The following is a 19,210-nucleotide window of genomic DNA, read 5'->3' as shown; positions in this document are numbered from 1 at the left end:
TCGCCCAAAGGTAAAGTGGACAGTGTACATGTATATATGAGACCATTAGGCTACTGTCGCCCAAAGGTATATTAAGTATATGTCGCCCAATGGTTGCTCTTTATTATATATATATATATATGTCACCCAATGGTTGCTGTGTAATATGTATGTACCATATTTGTCTTTCTTATTTAAAAAATGTCACCATTTGGCTTGACCCTGCCCAGTCATAAATACGTTCCATACCATGGCCTTCAATTTTAATCTGTTGTTACATCATTCTTGAAATTCAGAAAACTACTGATGTGCTACAACACACATATGACCAATTCATAGTTCTACTATGGCAGTGTTTAATCTTATAAAAAAGACTGACCACTTCTTATGATTAGTATTGACAGTCTGCACTTGCTATGATAATATGAATGTTTCCCTAAATACAATATTGTAACACCCATTTATCATTTTGCATAATTCTTCCCAACTCCTTCCTTCAGATTAGGTCAGAACTGAGGTCAAGAACTACCAGTTCAGTATGTTTCAAAAACATGTCTCCAAATAGAAACCCATCATGGTAGATGTATTAAATGTTGACTTTGACCAAGGTTGACTTGATTTCAAGCTTCCTTCTTTGGCTCCAAAAGATTTCACAAGCCATTATGTCCCTGCAAGAACTCTTCGACCAAATCAAGAATTCCTGCTGCAAGTTCCAAAATCAAAGTTAAAGACCTTCAGCATTGTACTCACTCCCTCTCACACTGAAATCAAAGCTAACACCCCAAGTCTGGGTGTAAAACACACATCTTTCAGTGCTATTCACATTATCTCTGCAGATATGGTTGATAAGCACCTACAGAGCAAACTGCATTCCTGCTATTTGTGTGCACTCGGGGCATGCCTGTGTGGTGTGGACATACAGTGCAATATAGATGGCCTTAATTTTTATTTTTGACAAAGCTCACTTTAAATGAAATAAGTTAGGAACAAGAACAAACCATCAATGCAATTTAACAATTTATTAAACCAAACTGTTTTGAATATGTAATTATCAATAATAATAGTACGGGAAGTAAGACTTAGGGACAAATATCACCAACATGTCTGTCTATCTCTTTATCCCCCCAAAAATTTATATTCTGACATAACATTTTACTCAATTATCTGCAAACTGTCTGAGTTTTGGGTTTTGGATTATCTATACTTTGGTTAAAATATGTATTTCTGTTGCCAGTAAGTCTGAGAAAGTTTTAGCTAGATAACTGGAGAAATTTTGAAGAAAAAGGTGTCCCATTCTTGTAAAAGTTTACATGCAATAAACACAGTATACATGACATCTGAATAGGGCTTATGAAACACCTTGTGTACAACTATAAAATCATACATGTTTACCTACATACAATGACACCTAAATACATACAATAATACCTACATATACACAATGATACCTACATACTTAGCACACAAACACAAACACACACACACACACACACACACTCGTGTTTAGTAGGTTAGCACAGGTTAGTAACAAACACACCTCACTACCATCCACAAGCTGCATGCACACATCCCCTCCGATACATCCCCACACATACACATACATACATTATTTAGTACTGATTAGATAATTGCTTTCTCACTTCATTGCATACTTACTTACATGCTTGTTTAGTGGTTAACTGGTTAGTAACATGATCCTACACACACACACACACACACACACACACACACACACACAAACACAAACACACACACACACACTCGTGTTTAGTAGGTTAGCACAGGTTAGTAACAAACACACCTCACTACCATCCACAAGCTGCATGCACACATCCCCTCCGATACATCCCCCCACATACACATACATACATTATTTAGTACTGATTAGATAATTGCTTTCTCACTTCATTGCATACTTACTTACATGCTTGTTTAGTGGTTAACTGGTTAGTAACATGATCCCACACACACACACACACACACACACACACAAACACAAACACACACACACACACACACACACTCGTGTTTAGTAGGTTAGCACAGGTTAGTAACAAACACACCTCACTACCATCCACAAGCTGCATGCACACATCCCCTCCGATACATCCCCATACATACACATACATACATTATTTAGTACTGATTAGATAATTGCTTTCTCACTTCATTGCATACTTACTTACATGCTTGTTTAGTGGTTAACTGGTTAGTAACATGATCCTACACACACACACACACACACACACATACATACAGACACACAGACACACACAGAGATTCACATATACACACACAGACACATATACACACAGAGTTATACAATCAATGATACTTACATAAGATGTGATGTGATGGCGGTCTATAAAAAGTCAAGTCTGGACCCGACAATCCAGTGATTGACATCATGAGCATCGATTCATGCAGTGGGGATACGATGACACCCATCAACCAAGTCGGCGTGTCTGACCACCGACCCTGTCAGTCACCACTTATGACAAGCATAGTCACCTTTTCCGGCAAGCAGGGGTTACTGAACACCTATTCTACCACGGATCTTTACGGGTCACATACATACAATGATATCATCAATGAGACATACATATCATGAGGCAGAAAACAACAATGATACAAACTATCATACAATCAATGATACATACATACACTGATACCAACATTGATACATACATACAGTTATACAATCAATGATACAGACAAACACTGATACAAACAATGATACATACATACATAAATATATAAAAAATGTCACATTTGTTGTTGTTTGATGATCCTATGTCAACATGTAGTTCTCACGATCACGTGTGCTGCAGCCTCAACAGTGACTGGTCAAATTGTTCCATGTGAAAAAAATAACCAGCAATCACTACGCTTAGGCTTATTATTATTATTTAAATATTTAATTACAGCTGCAACTAAAATAACATGATACTGGAATAAATATTTTCCTGATAAAAAAATAGTTTCAGATACAATTTTTTCCCGATCCTTGCATTGAAATCCTTCAAAGGTATATCAATCAGTAAGTTTTAACCGAATCACTGGTAGACTCCAAGAAAACGTGTGTACATCTGATTGCTGTTTCCACCTTAGAGAAAATATGCAAGGTAATCTTAATCCCTGGATGTTAAACAATGCCTAGTAGAACAAACAAGAAAGAAGTGAGCAAAGCTCACATACCCCCGTTATCCCTGCTGGTCAACAACAAATAGTAAATACTTTGTAAATGAATGAAATATTACATATTTCTAACTGTTTTAAAAACTAAGATTGAGTTCCAGTGACAATTGACCCCCTCCCCCCTTCCAAATCTCCCATGTTACGAGTGTTCACTACGAGGAAGTAGATCACCATGAACACCTTTGAATAAATATTTGATTGAGGAGTTACATAAGAAGAATTATCAAAAGGACCGAAAATTGTTGATATAAAAACACAAAAAAATATGGAACAATATCATATAAGAAAATCAACAAATTAATAATTTCCATCTAGCCTTAACAGATATGGTAAAGATTCATAAATTCAAACTATCACAAAGCACAGATACTTATGATGATCTACATGTGTGGAATTTTTTTTAAAAAATATATTAGCTATACAAACCAGTCATCAAAATTTCTAAATTCCATCATGTTTCCATGAAAACAGCAGAAGAGAAAACTTTCAGAATCTTATAAAAGATAAAAAACAATCATAGCGGTTAATGTAGCATGTTTGCTGAAGCTAGGATACATAATATTGTAAACATGGATCGTACAATAACTCTACCCAAAATTTATGTTTCACCATGATTCCATGGAAACGGCAAAAATTAAAAAATTCAGAATCTTCAAACTAGCAAAAGGCACAAGTTCTCATTGTGGTTAATGTGTATAGAAAGTTTGGTGAAGCTAGGGTGCATGGTTAAATAGATATAGGCCGTACAAAACACCCACCCTAAAAGTTTAAGTTTCTTAATGTTTCCATGTTTCCGTGTAGCAAGTTTGGTGAAGCTAGGGTGCATGGTTAAAAGGTTATGGGCCGTACAAAAGCTCGGACGGAAGGACGGACGAACGAACGGAACGCTATATACCCCCGATTTACTTCGTAAAGGGGGGTATAAAAATACAATTTAAATGGCAGATATTCACCGAAATTTACTGAAGGGGTACAGTGTAATTTTCTTCTTTGAATGATATTCGGAGGGTTATTTCGCCAAAAGACTGAATCCACTTGAGGGGGTGCGCATTATACTTGGGTGTGCACTATATTCATGAAAATATGGTACATATAATGATACAAACAATGATACATACTCTGGTACAAACAAGAGGCCCATAGGGGCTGTATCGCTCACCTGGATATTTATGCAATCCTGACAAATATACATTTGCATTGTACATGTATAAAATACTGCAAATATTTCATAATTTTATGTCAGCAGTTAAAAGTGGTGGATGGCAAATCTGATGGTATGAACGTGTACTTCTCTAGATACAAATGTAGCATAAAGATCTGAACCATGTCCATGTTATAAGTTTCCAGAGGCAAGGCTAGACCCCTGGGCAAATCCTATTGGCATAAATGTATTATTCTCTTCATAACAAACAAATGTGTACAATGTATTTGTTTATTATAGGGTGGGGATAATATCGATTTGCATGTTAAGGTCAAGGTTCTAACTCCTTTGGGTGTGGCGGACAGATGAACAGAAGGGCCAGTCTGGGTAGCATATGTGCATTCCTCTCATGATACTCAGCAATTGTACATATGGTTATGCGGTTGGGATCTTAACAGTGTCCAAGTTATAAACTCTTTTGGCCCCGCCCCTCAGCCCCTTAGGGGGGTCAGCCCCTCCATTTGTACAATTGTGAATCCCCACCATTGGAGAATGCTTCCAACCATATATGGCTGATATCTATCTCTTAGTTCCAGAGGAGAAGTTGTTTAAAGCAATATAGCCAAATTACCCCTATTTGGTCCCGCCCCTCAGCCCCTTGGGGGCTGATCAGCCCTTCCATTTGTACAATTTTGAATTCTCACCACCGGGGAATACTTCCAACCATATATGGCTGATATCTATCATTTAGTTCCAGAGAAGAAGTAGTTTAAAGCAATAGAGACAAATTACCCCTATTTGGTCCCCTAGGGGTACAATCCCACCATTTGTACAATTTTGAATCCCCACCACCTAGGGATGCTTCCAGTCAAATTTTGTTAGTTTCCAATCAGTGGTTCAGAAGAAGTCATTGGTAAAATAAATGTTGACGTACGGACACCAGGCTGACGCCAGATGCCACTGTATGGACCCGGTGAGCTAACGATGATACATACATACAATGTTACGATCAATGATACAAACATACAATAATACATACAAACCATGATACATACATGTGAGTGAGTTAGTGAGTGAGTATGGTTTTACGCCGCTTTAAGCAACATTCCAGCAATATCGCTGCAGGGGACACCAAAAATGGGCTTCACACATTGTACCCATGTCGATGATACATACATACAATGATACAAACAATGACACATACATACAATGGTACAATCAATGAACATACACACAATGAAACATACATTGATACTTATATACAATGATAATTAATAAGACAGGAATATGGGCTTCCATAATTACCTTGGTACTAAATTTCAACCAGCAAGTAGCAAGTATTTCAAGCACATTCCAAAGGGCTGGTCTGCACAGTAAGTATTTCAAGCACATTCCAAAGGGCTAGTCTGCACAGCAAATATTTCAAGCACATTCCAAAGGGCTAGTCTACATAGCAAGTATTTCAAGCACATTCCAAAGGGCTAGTCTGCACAGCAAATATTTCGAGATCATTCCAAAGGGCTATTCTGCATAACAAGTATTTCATGGTCTTTCCTAACGGCTACTCTGCATAACAAGTATTTCAAGCACATACAAAAGGTTTATTCTGCATTACAAGTATTTCAAGATTATTCCAAAGGGCTATCCAGCAAAGCAAGTATTTTGGCACATTCCAAAGGGCTATTCTACATGGCAAATATTTCAAGCACATTCCAAAGGGCTAGTCTGCACAGCAAATATTTCGAGATCATTCCCAAGGGATTTTCTGCATAACAAGTATTTCAAGCACATTCCAAAGAGCTATCCTGCATTACAAGTATTTCAAGCACATTCCAAAGGGCTATTCTACATGACAAATATTTCAAGAACTTTCCTACGGGCTACTCTGCATTATGAGTATTTTAAGCAGATTCCAAACGGTTATTGTGCATAGCAAGTATTTCAAGCACATACAAAAGGGCTACTCTGCATAACAAGTATTTCAAGCACATTCCAAAGGGCTATCTTGCATAGTAAGTTTTTTAAGCACATTCCAAAGGGCTATCCCCCATTGCAATTATTTCAAGGTCTTTCTTAAGAGCTACTCTGCATAACAAGTATTTCAAGCACACTCCAAAGAGCTATCCTGCATTGCAAGTATTTCATGGTCTTTCCTTACAGCAACTGCATAACAAGTATTTCAAGCACATACAAAAGGGTTATTCTGCATTACAAGTATTTCAAGATCATTCCAAAGGGCTATCCAACAAAGCAAGTATTTTGGCACATTCCAAAGGGCTATTCTACATAGCAAGTATTTCAAGCACATTCCAAAGGGCTAGTCTGCACAGCAAATATTTCGAGATCATTCCAAAGGGCTTTTCTGCTTAACAAGTATTTCAAGCACATTCCAAAGAGCTATCCTGCATTGCAAGTATTTCATGGTCTTTCCTTACGGCAACTGCATAACAAGTATTTCAAGCACATACAAAAGGTTTATTCTGCATTACAAGTATTTCAAGATCATTCCAAAGGGCTATCCAGCAAAGCAAGTATTTTGGCACATTCCAAAGGGCTATTCTACATAGCAAGTATTTCAAGCACATTCCAAAGGGCTATTCTACATGGCAAATATTTCAAGAACTTTCCTACGGGCTACTCTGCATTATGAGTATTTTAAGCAGATTCCAAACGGTTATTGTGCATAGCAAGTATTTCAAGCACATACAAAAGGGCTACTCTGCATAACAAGTATTTCAAGCACATTCCAAAGGGCTATCTTGCATAGTAAGTTTTTTAAGCACATTCCAAAGGGCTATCCCCCATTGCAATTATTTCAAGGTCTTTCTTAAGAGCTACTCTGCATTACAAGTATTTCAAGCACATTCCAAAGAGCTATCCTGCATTGCAATTATTTCATGGTCTTTCCTTACAGCAACTGCATAACAAGTATTTCAAGCACATACAAAAGGGTTATTCTGCATTACAAGTATTTCAAGATCATTCCAAAGGGCTATCCAACAAAGCAAGTATTTTGGCACATTCCAAAGGGCTATTCTACATAGCAAGTATTTCAAGCACATTCCAAAGGGCTAGTCTGCACAGCAAATATTTCGAGATCATTCCAAAGGGCTATTCTGCATAACAAGTATTTCAAGCACATTCCAAAGAGCTATCCTGCATTGCAAGTATTTCATTGTCTTTCCTAATGGCTACTCTGCATAACAAGTATTTCAAGCACATACAAAAGGGTTATTCTGCATTACAAGTATTTCAAGATCATTCCAAAGGGCTATCCAGCAAAGCAAGTATTTTGGCACATTCCAAAGGGCTATTCTACATAGCAAGTATTTCAAGCACATTCCAAAGGGCTAGTCTGCACAGCAAATATTTCGAGATCATTCCAAAGGGCTTTTCTGCATAACAAGTACTTCAAGCACATTCCAAAGAGCTATCCTGCATTGCAAGTATTTCATGGTCTTTCCTTACGGCAACTGCATAACAAGTATTTCAAGCACATACAAAAGGGTTATTCTGCATTACAAGTATTTCAAGCACATTCCAAAGGGCTATCCAGCAAAGCAAGTATTTTGGCACATTCCAAAGGGCTATCCCCCATTGCAATTATTTCAAGGTCTTTCTTAAGAGCTACTCTGCATAGCAAATATTTCAAACACATTCCAAAGGGCTATCCAGCATAGCAACAATCTCATTAAAATCAGATCTTAGTTCTCGCTACTGCTAAACAAAGATCTGAGGACGACCTTTCATCTGACCAATCAGAGCATCGCTTATCAGATCATGAAAGTGACAGTTAAAATGTGATTTTTGATCGTGCAACCTCAAAAAAAAACACACAGGGTATTCCGAAAGATAGTTATTGTCTTTATGTCTGTAGTCATACAATCCAGATGATCTATTAGCCATTCCAGAATGTTCTTTTGTTCAGTATATATTTTCTTTATTGAGTATATGACAGAATATCTTTCGAAGCGTAGTCGCCAGTTTGAAACTCATGCCATAAAGCTTGATGAAGCTGCCTTCTGATGGGCTATTGTCAACTTCTTGTCAGTCATTCAATTAGACGGTCAAAGTTTGCGAAAGGTCGGTCAAGCTTTATGGCACAAGTTTCAAACTGGCGACTACGCTTCGAAAGATATTCTGTCATATACTCAATAAAGAAAATATATACTGAACAAAAGAACATTCTGGAATGGCTAATAGATCATCTGGATTGTATGACTGCAGACATAAAGACCATAACTATCTTTCGGAATACCCTGTGTGATTTTATTTGAGGTTGCACGATCAAAAATCACATTTTAACTGTCACTTTCATGATCTGATAAGCGATGCTCTGATTGGTCAGATGAAAGGTCGTTCTGACATGACCCGTAATGGGATGTCCTCAGATCTTTGTTTTGGGGTAGCGGGAACTAAGATCTGATTTTAATTAAATTGGCATAGCAAGTACATTAAGCACATTCCAAAGGGCTATATAGCATAGGAAGCATTTCCTCTGCATAGCAAAAATTTCAAGCACATTCTAAAGAGCTATCCTGCATTGCAAGTATTTCATTGTCTTTCCTAATGGCTACTCTGCATAACAAGTATTTCAAGCACATACAAAAGGGTTATTCTGCATTACAAGTATTTCAAGATCATTCCAAAGGGCTATCCAGCAAAGCAAGTATTTTGGCACATTCCAAAGGGCTATTCTACATAGCAAGTATTTCAAGCACATTCCAAAGGGCTAGTCTGCACAGCAAATATTTCGAGATCATTCCAAAGGGCTTTTCTGCATAACAAGTACTTCAAGCACATTCCAAAGAGCTATCCTGCATTGCAAGTATTTCATGGTCTTTCCTTACGGCAACTGCATAACAAGTATTTCAAGCACATACAAAAGGGTTATTCTGCATTACAAGTATTTCAAGCACATTCCAAAGGGCTATCCAGCAAAGCAAGTATTTTGGCACATTCCAAAGGGCTATCCCCCATTGCAATTATTTCAAGGTCTTTCTTAAGAGCTACTCTGCATAGCAAATATTTCAAACACATTCCAAAGGGCTATCCAGCATAGCAACAATCTCATTAAAATCAGATCTTAGTTCTCGCTACTGCTAAACAAAGATCTGAGGACGACCTTTCATCTGACCAATCAGAGCATCGCTTATCAGATCATGAAAGTGACAGTTAAAATGTGATTTTTGATCGTGCAACCTCAAAAAAAAACACACAGGGTATTCCGAAAGATAGTTATTGTCTTTATGTCTGTAGTCATACAATCCAGATGATCTATTAGCCATTCCAGAATGTTCTTTTGTTCAGTATATATTTTCTTTATTGAGTATATGACAGAATATCTTTCGAAGCGTAGTCGCCAGTTTGAAACTCATGCCATAAAGCTTGATGAAGCTGCCTTCTGATGGGCTATTGTCAACTTCTTGTCAGTCATTCAATTAGACGGTCAAAGTTTGCGAAAGGTCGGTCAAGCTTTATGGCACAAGTTTCAAACTGGCGACTACGCTTCGAAAGATATTCTGTCATATACTCAATAAAGAAAATATATACTGAACAAAAGAACATTCTGGAATGGCTAATAGATCATCTGGATTGTATGACTGCAGACATAAAGACCATAACTATCTTTCGGAATACCCTGTGTGATTTTATTTGAGGTTGCACGATCAAAAATCACATTTTAACTGTCACTTTCATGATCTGATAAGCGATGCTCTGATTGGTCAGATGAAAGGTCGTTCTGACATGACCCGTAATGGGATGTCCTCAGATCTTTGTTTTGGGGTAGCGGGAACTAAGATCTGATTTTAATTAAATTGGCATAGCAAGTACATTAAGCACATTCCAAAGGGCTATATAGCATAGGAAGCATTTCCTCTGCATAGCAAAAATTTCAAGCACATTCTAAAGAGCTATCCTGCATAGCAATTATTTCAAGGTTTTTCCAAAGGGCTATTCTGCATAACAAGTATTTTAAGCATATTCCACAGGGCAATCCAGCATATGAAGTATTACAAGCATGTTTCAAAAGGCTATCCTGCACAAGAATTTTAAGCACATTCAAAAGGGCTAATCTGCATAGCATATATTTTGTGATCATTCCAAAGGGCTATCCTGCATGACAAGTATTTTAAGCACATTCCAAAAGGCTAATCTGCATAGCAAATATTTCAAAAAGATTCCAAAGGGCTATTCTGCATAGCAAGTATTTCAAGCACATTCTAAGGGCTAATCTGCATAGAATATATTTCAAGCACATTCGAAAGGGACATTCTGCATAGCAAGTATTTTATTTTGAGCATATTCCAAAGGGCTAATCTGCATAGCAAGTGTTAAAGCACATTCCAAATGGCAGATGGATGGATGGTGTTCCATTTTAATACCCCTCACAAGTTGAGAGGGATAGTTACATACATGTAGGTGCTAAAGTCCAGGTCACTCAGTCTGACAATTAAAGGGAAGAAGTTTACCATGTGTTGACAGAGCTAAATATGCAATACACTGTATTTTAATGTTCAATTATCTAATTTCCTGAAATGCGTTCCATCTCTTCTTTCTCCTTTGTTGTTGTTTGTTCTGTTCATTCATGATTTTGGTTCTAAGCTGAGCATATGAACAGTCAAGCTTTGAGCTCTGAAGGTATGCAAGAACTGTTTTCCTGTCTGAAAAATAACAAAAGTTGTTAAAATTATGTTCACTCTGAGGTCAACATCAGCAATAGAAATTTACACTAATTCTATAGTCCTTGCCAAACTCCCCAACAGTAAAGTTGTCCTACGGACAAGTAGAAATTTGCCATTTTAAGGATTTTACTATATATGTTATCTTTATGAGTATTAGTGGACTAAAGATGTTACTTTGAAAGGCTGCACAAATAGATATAATCACATATAATCCCATACATAAGTTTAGTCTATGGTTAGAATAAAAATAATTCTATAAAATAATATGACAACTCAATAAAACCCACAAATCTGAAAACACACATTGTGTAATTACCTTGTAAAATACAAACGATATAGTCTTATTTTTTTATATTTATTTCTATTTATGTTAAATCTCAAAGTTGTGAGACAGACATGAGGTCACTCATGTCATGATGGAATGGATGACATCCCATGCGCCTGTGATAACAGAAAAAGGCATGAAAAGCACCCATGCAGAAACTTACTTGGCAATGAATTGCCACTTGGTAGACATATCCACTCCTTAAATGTGTCTCTAATCAGTCTTGTATTTGCCTCTGTCCACTTGAATCTTTTGGTAACAAAATCTCTTGGGCTTTTCTCCACTAAACCTGGACTGGTAAGACACAGAGAGCCTGTATTTACGTCATGGGCATCTTCTTCCTGTTGATCGGCTATTGCACCCATGTCAGGTTGGCTTTGAATCCTAGACTCAGTCGCCAGAGGGGCATCACCTGATTTTAAAAAATGATATAATTGACATCTTGAACACCTTTTACATCACTTGAGTGATTAAAATACAATCAAACTTCAACACACAGAAAAAGAATGTACTGATGCTAGTACTGAGTAGTTTATGATATACATTATTAGTACTGACTAAAATGAAAGGTCTTTCACAAAGTCAAACCTAGTAGCTTTTGTTAGAATCAAAATGGCTTCTTCAAAATCATCATATGCAATGTGCATTGTCTTTCATCACATGTGAGTTCAGTGATCTTATTCAAAACCAGGTAAATTAATCATCCCTATAATTTACACCTTAGACTAGTTATCCTGCTACTAAGAAATGATAAACACTAGACTGCGGGCTACAAAACGTCTATGAAGTCAATAACTCATGTAAGCTATTCATATTTACCTTGATCAATGTGAAGTAGGTGTTTCCCAACTTTTGTAACTTCTTGAATTGGTAGAGGGTACTGGTAGACACCTTCATTGACACCCTTGCTGTGACCCATATGTTTGTAGAAGTATTCTCTGTCAGAAGTAGGAACTTCAAGTGAAGCATATATGGTACTGATTCTGTGTCTTTGTTTTGATGCTGTCAACAACTCTGGATGCTTCACACCAGCTGCATCACACATACTCCTTATAGCATCCCAACCTAGCACATGATATGCTGACTGCTGTGTGTTTGGAAATACATAAGGATTTTCGTCCAGAATCCCAACTTCCTTCCTCTTGTCTTTGTCAGTAAGTATGGACAAGGCACCGACACAGTCTCTTGGGATCAGGACTGGAACTAAATGGTTCCCTTTCCCAGCCTGGTATGCAACCATCATTTCACTGAAGAGCTTTTTCTCCCAGGTCTCCAACTGTTCCACTCTAGAGTCATCGATCCATCTCTTGGCAACTGCATCATCCAAATTTGTAGTTTTTAGTCGTGATGGCTCACCACCCCGTCGTGCATTAAACAGTGTAATCCTGCAGCACACAGCATCTCGGAGAGTAACAAATTCATTGCGGCCAATGAATTCATACTCTGACATCAATCTCTCAATTGTATTCAGAGTATGAACCCTCAAGGTAGTGACTTCCTCTTCTCTTGCTTGCTGTTCTGGCATTCTAAGTCTTTCCTGTCTACTTCTATTGATTGAATAAGCTGCATCTCCAAATAAAATGTTCTGATTTAAATCTAGCAAATGAATAAATTTTTCTATTTCACTTGCTTTGGCATCTTCTTCTTCTCCAAATGAACGCAGCATGAGAAGATTGGCTGATTGTCTCAGGAGATAGAATAAAGAGTTTTTTAAGCCATACTTGAGCCTCCCTTCAGTGGTGGTCACCTCCTCAACTGCTTGCTCCAAAATTGTAAAGTTTCTACGACGAAACATGTCTTCCCCTGTCATACCATGATGTGACTTGCCTCGGAATGCAATGAGTAATCTTGACAAAAGTCGCATATCGTTCATCACCGATTTTCTTGTTTCCATCGTCTTTTCAATTTTTCTTAAGTTTTTTTGAAAGAGAATTCTTCCAATGGCAACTATTGTAGGTTCAGTTTGGCATGTTTTGCCGACTTCATCAGGATGAAAATGAAGTAATACTTCTTTAGAAAAAACATCTTGCTCCTTTGTTGTACGCTCCTTCAAATGCAGCATTTCAACTGGCACGGAACTGGGGACAAATGTGCTATCCTTCATGCATAGGTCCTTGTGTCTATGGTAGAGACGCCGACTATAGAATCCCTTACACAAAGAGCAGCATACAAGATCTTTCTGTCCTTTTCTCTCAGCTTCAAATTCTGGTTTATCTTCTCCTGACTGGTTTTTGTTAAATTCATAAATCCCACGCTTTCTAAAATTCTCAAACATTGTATTTCTTTCTTTTGAGTTTTTGGGAAATTTCATAGCCTCTGAAACTTCAGGAATGTCCTGATGCTGTTTGGATATGTGTCTTGATAATTGTGTTTGACCAATTTTGCAGAATGGGCATCTGCGTTCTGGCTTCCTGTATTTATCTGTGAAAGAAAGAATTTAATGTAAAAAATAATGTATAAGACATAAAAGTTTTAGCCAACCTGCCATATAATGTTACTTTTACTATAAGTATAAGTATATACTATAAGTAACTACAACTTCAGACCGAGTATTAAGTGGTACATATAAACTCTGAAAAAAAAGATACGCAATACAGATATTTTTGGCAATAAAAACAAACTTAGCGGCCCAAGAGGTGCAAAATGAAGAGGTTTAATGTGTTAAAGTGTCAGTGACAGATCATCATATATATATATATACACACATATCATAATCAGCAGACCATTGAGAGAGAGATCATCATATATATATATACACATATCTTCATATATATATATACACATATCATAATCAGCAGACCTTAGGGCAACAGATCATCATATATACATATACACATATCATAATGAGCAGACCTTTGGGCGACAGATCATCATATATACATATACACATATCATAATGAGCAGACCTTTGGGCGACAGATCATCATATATATATATATACACATATCATAATCAGAAGACCTTTGAGTGACAGATCATCATATATATATATATACACATATCATAATCAGAAGACCTTTGAGTGACAGATCATCACAGATATATATACATATCATAATCAGAAGACCTTTGAGTGACAGATCATCACAGATATATACACATATCATAATCAGAAGACCTTTGGGCGACAGATCATCACAGATATATATATACATATCATAATCAGCAGACCATTCGGTGACATATCATCACAGATATATATACATATCATAATCAGCCTACTTTGGGCAACAGATCAACACAGATATACATACATATCATAATCAGCAGACCTTTGGGTGACAGATCATCACAAATATATATCAAATATATATACATGACATAATCAGCAGACCATTGGGTGACAGATCATCACAGATATATATACATATCATAATCAGAAGACCTTTGAGTGACAGATCATCACAGATATATATACACATATCATAATCAGCAGACCTTTGAGTGACAGATCATCACAGATATATATACACATATCATAATCAGCAGACCTTTGAGTGACAGATCATCACAGATATATATACACATATCATAATCAGCAGACCATTCGGTGACATATCATCACAGATATATATACATATCATAATCAGCCTACTTTGGGCAACAGATCAACACAGATATACATACATATCATAATCAGCAGACCTTTGGGTGACAGATCATCACAAATATATATCAAATATATATACATGACATAATCAGCAGACCATTGGGTGACAGATCATCACAGATATATATACATGACATAATCAGCAGACCATTGGTGACAGATCATCACAGATACATATACATATCATAATCAGCAGACCATTGGGTGACAGATCATCACAGATATATATACATATCATAATCAGCAGACTATTGGGTGACAGATCATCACAGATATATATACATGACATAATCAGCAGACCATTGGGCAACAGATCATCACAGATATATATATACATGACATAATCAGCCTACTTTGGGCAACAAATCATCACAGATATATATATACGTATCATAATCATTGCCTTTAGGTGACAGATCATCACAGATATATATATACATATCATAATCAGTAGCCTTTGGGTGACAGATCATCACAGATATACATACATATCATAATCAGCAGACCATTGGGTGACAGATCATCACAGATATATATATACATGACATAATCAGCAGACCATTGGGCAACAGATCATCACAGATATATATACATATCATAATCAGGAGATCTTTGGGCGACAGATCACCACAGATATATATACAATTACAAATCATAATCAGTAGCCTTTGGGCAACAGATCATCACAGATACATATACATATCATAATCAGCAGACCATTGGGTGACAGATCATCACAGATATATATACATATCATAATGAGCAGACCATTGGGTGACAGATCATCAAAGATATATATACATATCATAATCAGCAGACCATTGGGTGACAGATCATCACAGATATATATACATATCATAATCAGCAGACCATTGGGTGACAGATCATCACAGATATATATACATATCATAATCAGCAGACCATTGGGTGACAGATCATCACAGATATATATACATATCATAATCAGCAGACCATTGGGCAACAGATCATCACAGATATATATACATGACATAATCAGCAGACCATTGGGTGACAGATCATCACAGATATATATACATATCAAAATGAGCAGACCATTGGGTTACAGATCATCACAGATATATATACATGACATAATCAGGAGACCATTGGGTGACAGATCATCCCAGACATATATACATATCATAATCAGCAGACCATTGGGTGACAGATCATCACAGATATATATACATGACATAATCAGCAGACCATTGGGTGACAGATCATCACAGATATATATACATATCATAATCAGCAGACCATTGGGTGACAGATCATCCCAGATATATATACATGACATAATCAGGAGACCATTGGGTGTCAGATCATCCCAGATATATATACATGACATAATCAGCAGAAAATTGGGTGTCAGATCATCACAGATATATATACATATCATAATCAGCAGACCTTTGGGCAACAGATCATCCCAGATATATATACACATCATAATCAGCAGACCATTGGGTGACAGATCATCACAGATATATATACAAATCATGATCAGCAGACCATTGGGCGACAGATCATCACACATATATACATATCATAATCAGCAGACCATTGGGCGACAGATGATCACAGATATATATATATACATATCATAATCAGCAGACCATTGGGCGACAGATCATCACAGATATATATACCTATCATAATCAGCAGACCATTGGGTGACAGATCATCACAGATATATATACATGACATAATTAGCAGACCATTGGGTGACAGACCATCACAGATATATATACATATCATAATGAGCAGACCATTGGGTGACAGATCATCACATATATATATATAAATGACGTAATCAGGAGACCATTGGGTGTCAGATCATCCCAGATATATATACATGACATAATCAGCAGACCATTGGGTGTCAGATCATCACAGATATATATACATATCATAATCAGCAGACCATTGGGCAACAGATCATCCCAGATGTATATACATATCATAATCAGCAGACCATTGGGTGACAGATCATCACAGATATATATACATGACATAATCAGCAGACCATTGGGTGACAGATCATCACAGATATATATACATATCATAATCAGCAGACCATTGGGTGACAGATCATCCCAGATATATATACATGACATAATCAGCAGACCTTTGGGCAACAGATCATCACAGAGATATATACATGACATAATCAGCAGACCATTGGGTGACAGATCATCACAGATATATATACATATCATAATCAGTAGACCATTGGGTGACAGATCATCACAGATATATATACATGACATAATCAGCAGACCATTGGGTGTCAGATCATCCCAGATATATATACATATCATAATCAGCAGACCATTGGGCGACAGATCATCACAGATATATATACATGACATAATCAGCAGACCATTGGGTGACAGATCATCACAGATATATATACATATCATAATCAGCAGACCATTGGGTGACAGATCATCCCAGATATATATACATGACATAATCAGCAGACCTTTTGGCAACAGATCATCACAGAGATATATACATGACATAATCAGCAGACCATTGGGTGACAGATCATCACAGATATATATACATATCATAATCAGTAGACCATTGGGTGTCAGATCATCACAGATATATATACATATCATAATCAGCAGATATTTGGGTGACAGATCATCACAGATATATATACATGACATAATCAGTAGACCATTGGGTGACAGATCATCACAGATATATATACATATCATAATCAGCAGATATTTGGGTGACAGATCATCACAGATATATATACATATCATAATCAGCCTACTTTGGGCAACAGATCATCACATATATATACATATCATATTCAGCAGATCTTTGGGTGACAGATCATCACAGATATATATACATATCATAATCAGGAGACCTTTGAGTGACAGATCATCATAAATATATATACACATATCATAATCAACCTACTTTGGGCAAAAGATCATCACAGATATATATATACATGACATAATCAGCAGACCATTGGGCAACAGATCATCACAGATATATATCCATATCATAATCAGCAGACCTTTGGGCAACAGATCATCACAGATATATATACACATATCATGATCAGCAGACCATAAAGTGACAGATCATCACAGATATATATACATATCATAATCAGACACCTTTGGGCGACAGATCGTCACAGATCTATATACAAATCATAATCAGCAGACCTTTGGGCGACAGAGCATCATATATATATATATATACAGACCAGCATTGAAAACGCACCAGCAATAAATCTTGAAATATTACAAAAACACCTTGAGCAATGATTGATTTTAATTATAACAGACATAGACGGATTATTAAGAAAGACGACAAAGGAAACAGGAATACCACACAGTAAAAAAATTTACGTCATCAGTGTGAGGAAGACACATAGGGTTAAAAAGAAAAGTCAATATGTGGTATGTCCGCCATTGGCAGCAACACAGGCCATGCAACATCTTTTCATTGATCGAATAAGTCTCCGAAAAGTGTTCTGTGGGATAGCATTCCACTCTTGACGTAGTGTATCTTCAAGCTCTCTCAGGTTCCGTACTTGCGGACGACGTGAGAGGCGTTGATCCAGGCTATCCCATAGATGTTCAATTGGCAATAGATGGGTGACCGGGCTGGCCATGGAAGCAGAGGCACGTTATCACTCGCTAGGTACTGTGTTGAAACACGTGCTGTGTGTGCTCTTGCATTATCTTGCTGGAAGGTGTGCATATCCTGGTGCTGATGAAAGAATGGGATGACGTGATTTGCCAATATGTTATTCCTGTAGTAAAGGGCATTAACTCTTCTACAACAAACATGGAGCTCTGTTCGATGGTTATGACTGATGCCGCCCCACACCATGACACTCCCTCCCCCCCATCAATATGTCTGTACAACACAGTCATTGTGGTAAAGTTCTCCACGTCAACGCCACACTCGCAGTTGACCGTCAGCATTCCGTAAATGAAAACGGGACTCATCAGAGAACAGCACACCATGCCACTGCCGCAATCTCCAATGACGATGCCTTTTGGCCCGATGCAGACGTTCATTTCGATGTCAATCAGTGGGTATGGGTCCACCATATGGAGGCCGAGCACGTAGCCCTGCTGAGCAGAGACGTCAACGTACGGTGTCAGCGCTGATCAATCCCCGTCGGCCTTGTACGGTTGCTGCAGTCCTGGTAGCCAGAAGTGTACAATCACGAAGATGCCGACGAACAATATGGCGATCCTGAC

The 19,210-nt window shown here is 37.3% G+C and overlaps 1 protein-coding gene across 1 annotated transcript in view; it reads right to left on the bottom strand.

Annotated features, from left to right (window-relative positions):
• Positions 1-10,840: 10,840 nt before the first annotated feature.
• The window catches only part of LOC139477939 (uncharacterized), a 33,889-nt gene continuing 25,519 nt past the window's right edge, over positions 10,841-19,210 (bottom strand). The window contains exons 14-16 of the mRNA XM_071260388.1: positions 12,149-13,750; positions 11,493-11,741; positions 10,841-10,983 (exon numbers count right to left, since the gene is read on the bottom strand). Of these exons, the coding sequence (XP_071116489.1) occupies positions 10,841-10,983; positions 11,493-11,741; positions 12,149-13,750 (1,994 nt within the window). The remainder of the gene's footprint in view (positions 10,984-11,492; positions 11,742-12,148; positions 13,751-19,210) is intronic.

Source organism: Haliotis cracherodii, unplaced genomic scaffold (genome assembly GCF_022045235.1).
Source record: "Haliotis cracherodii isolate W230 unplaced genomic scaffold, xgHalCrac1.p SCAF_38, whole genome shotgun sequence".
Taxonomy (NCBI): domain Eukaryota; kingdom Metazoa; phylum Mollusca; class Gastropoda; order Lepetellida; family Haliotidae; genus Haliotis; species Haliotis cracherodii.
Note: the sequence above shows the minus strand (reverse complement) of the source record. Positions and strands in the feature narration are given on the sequence as shown.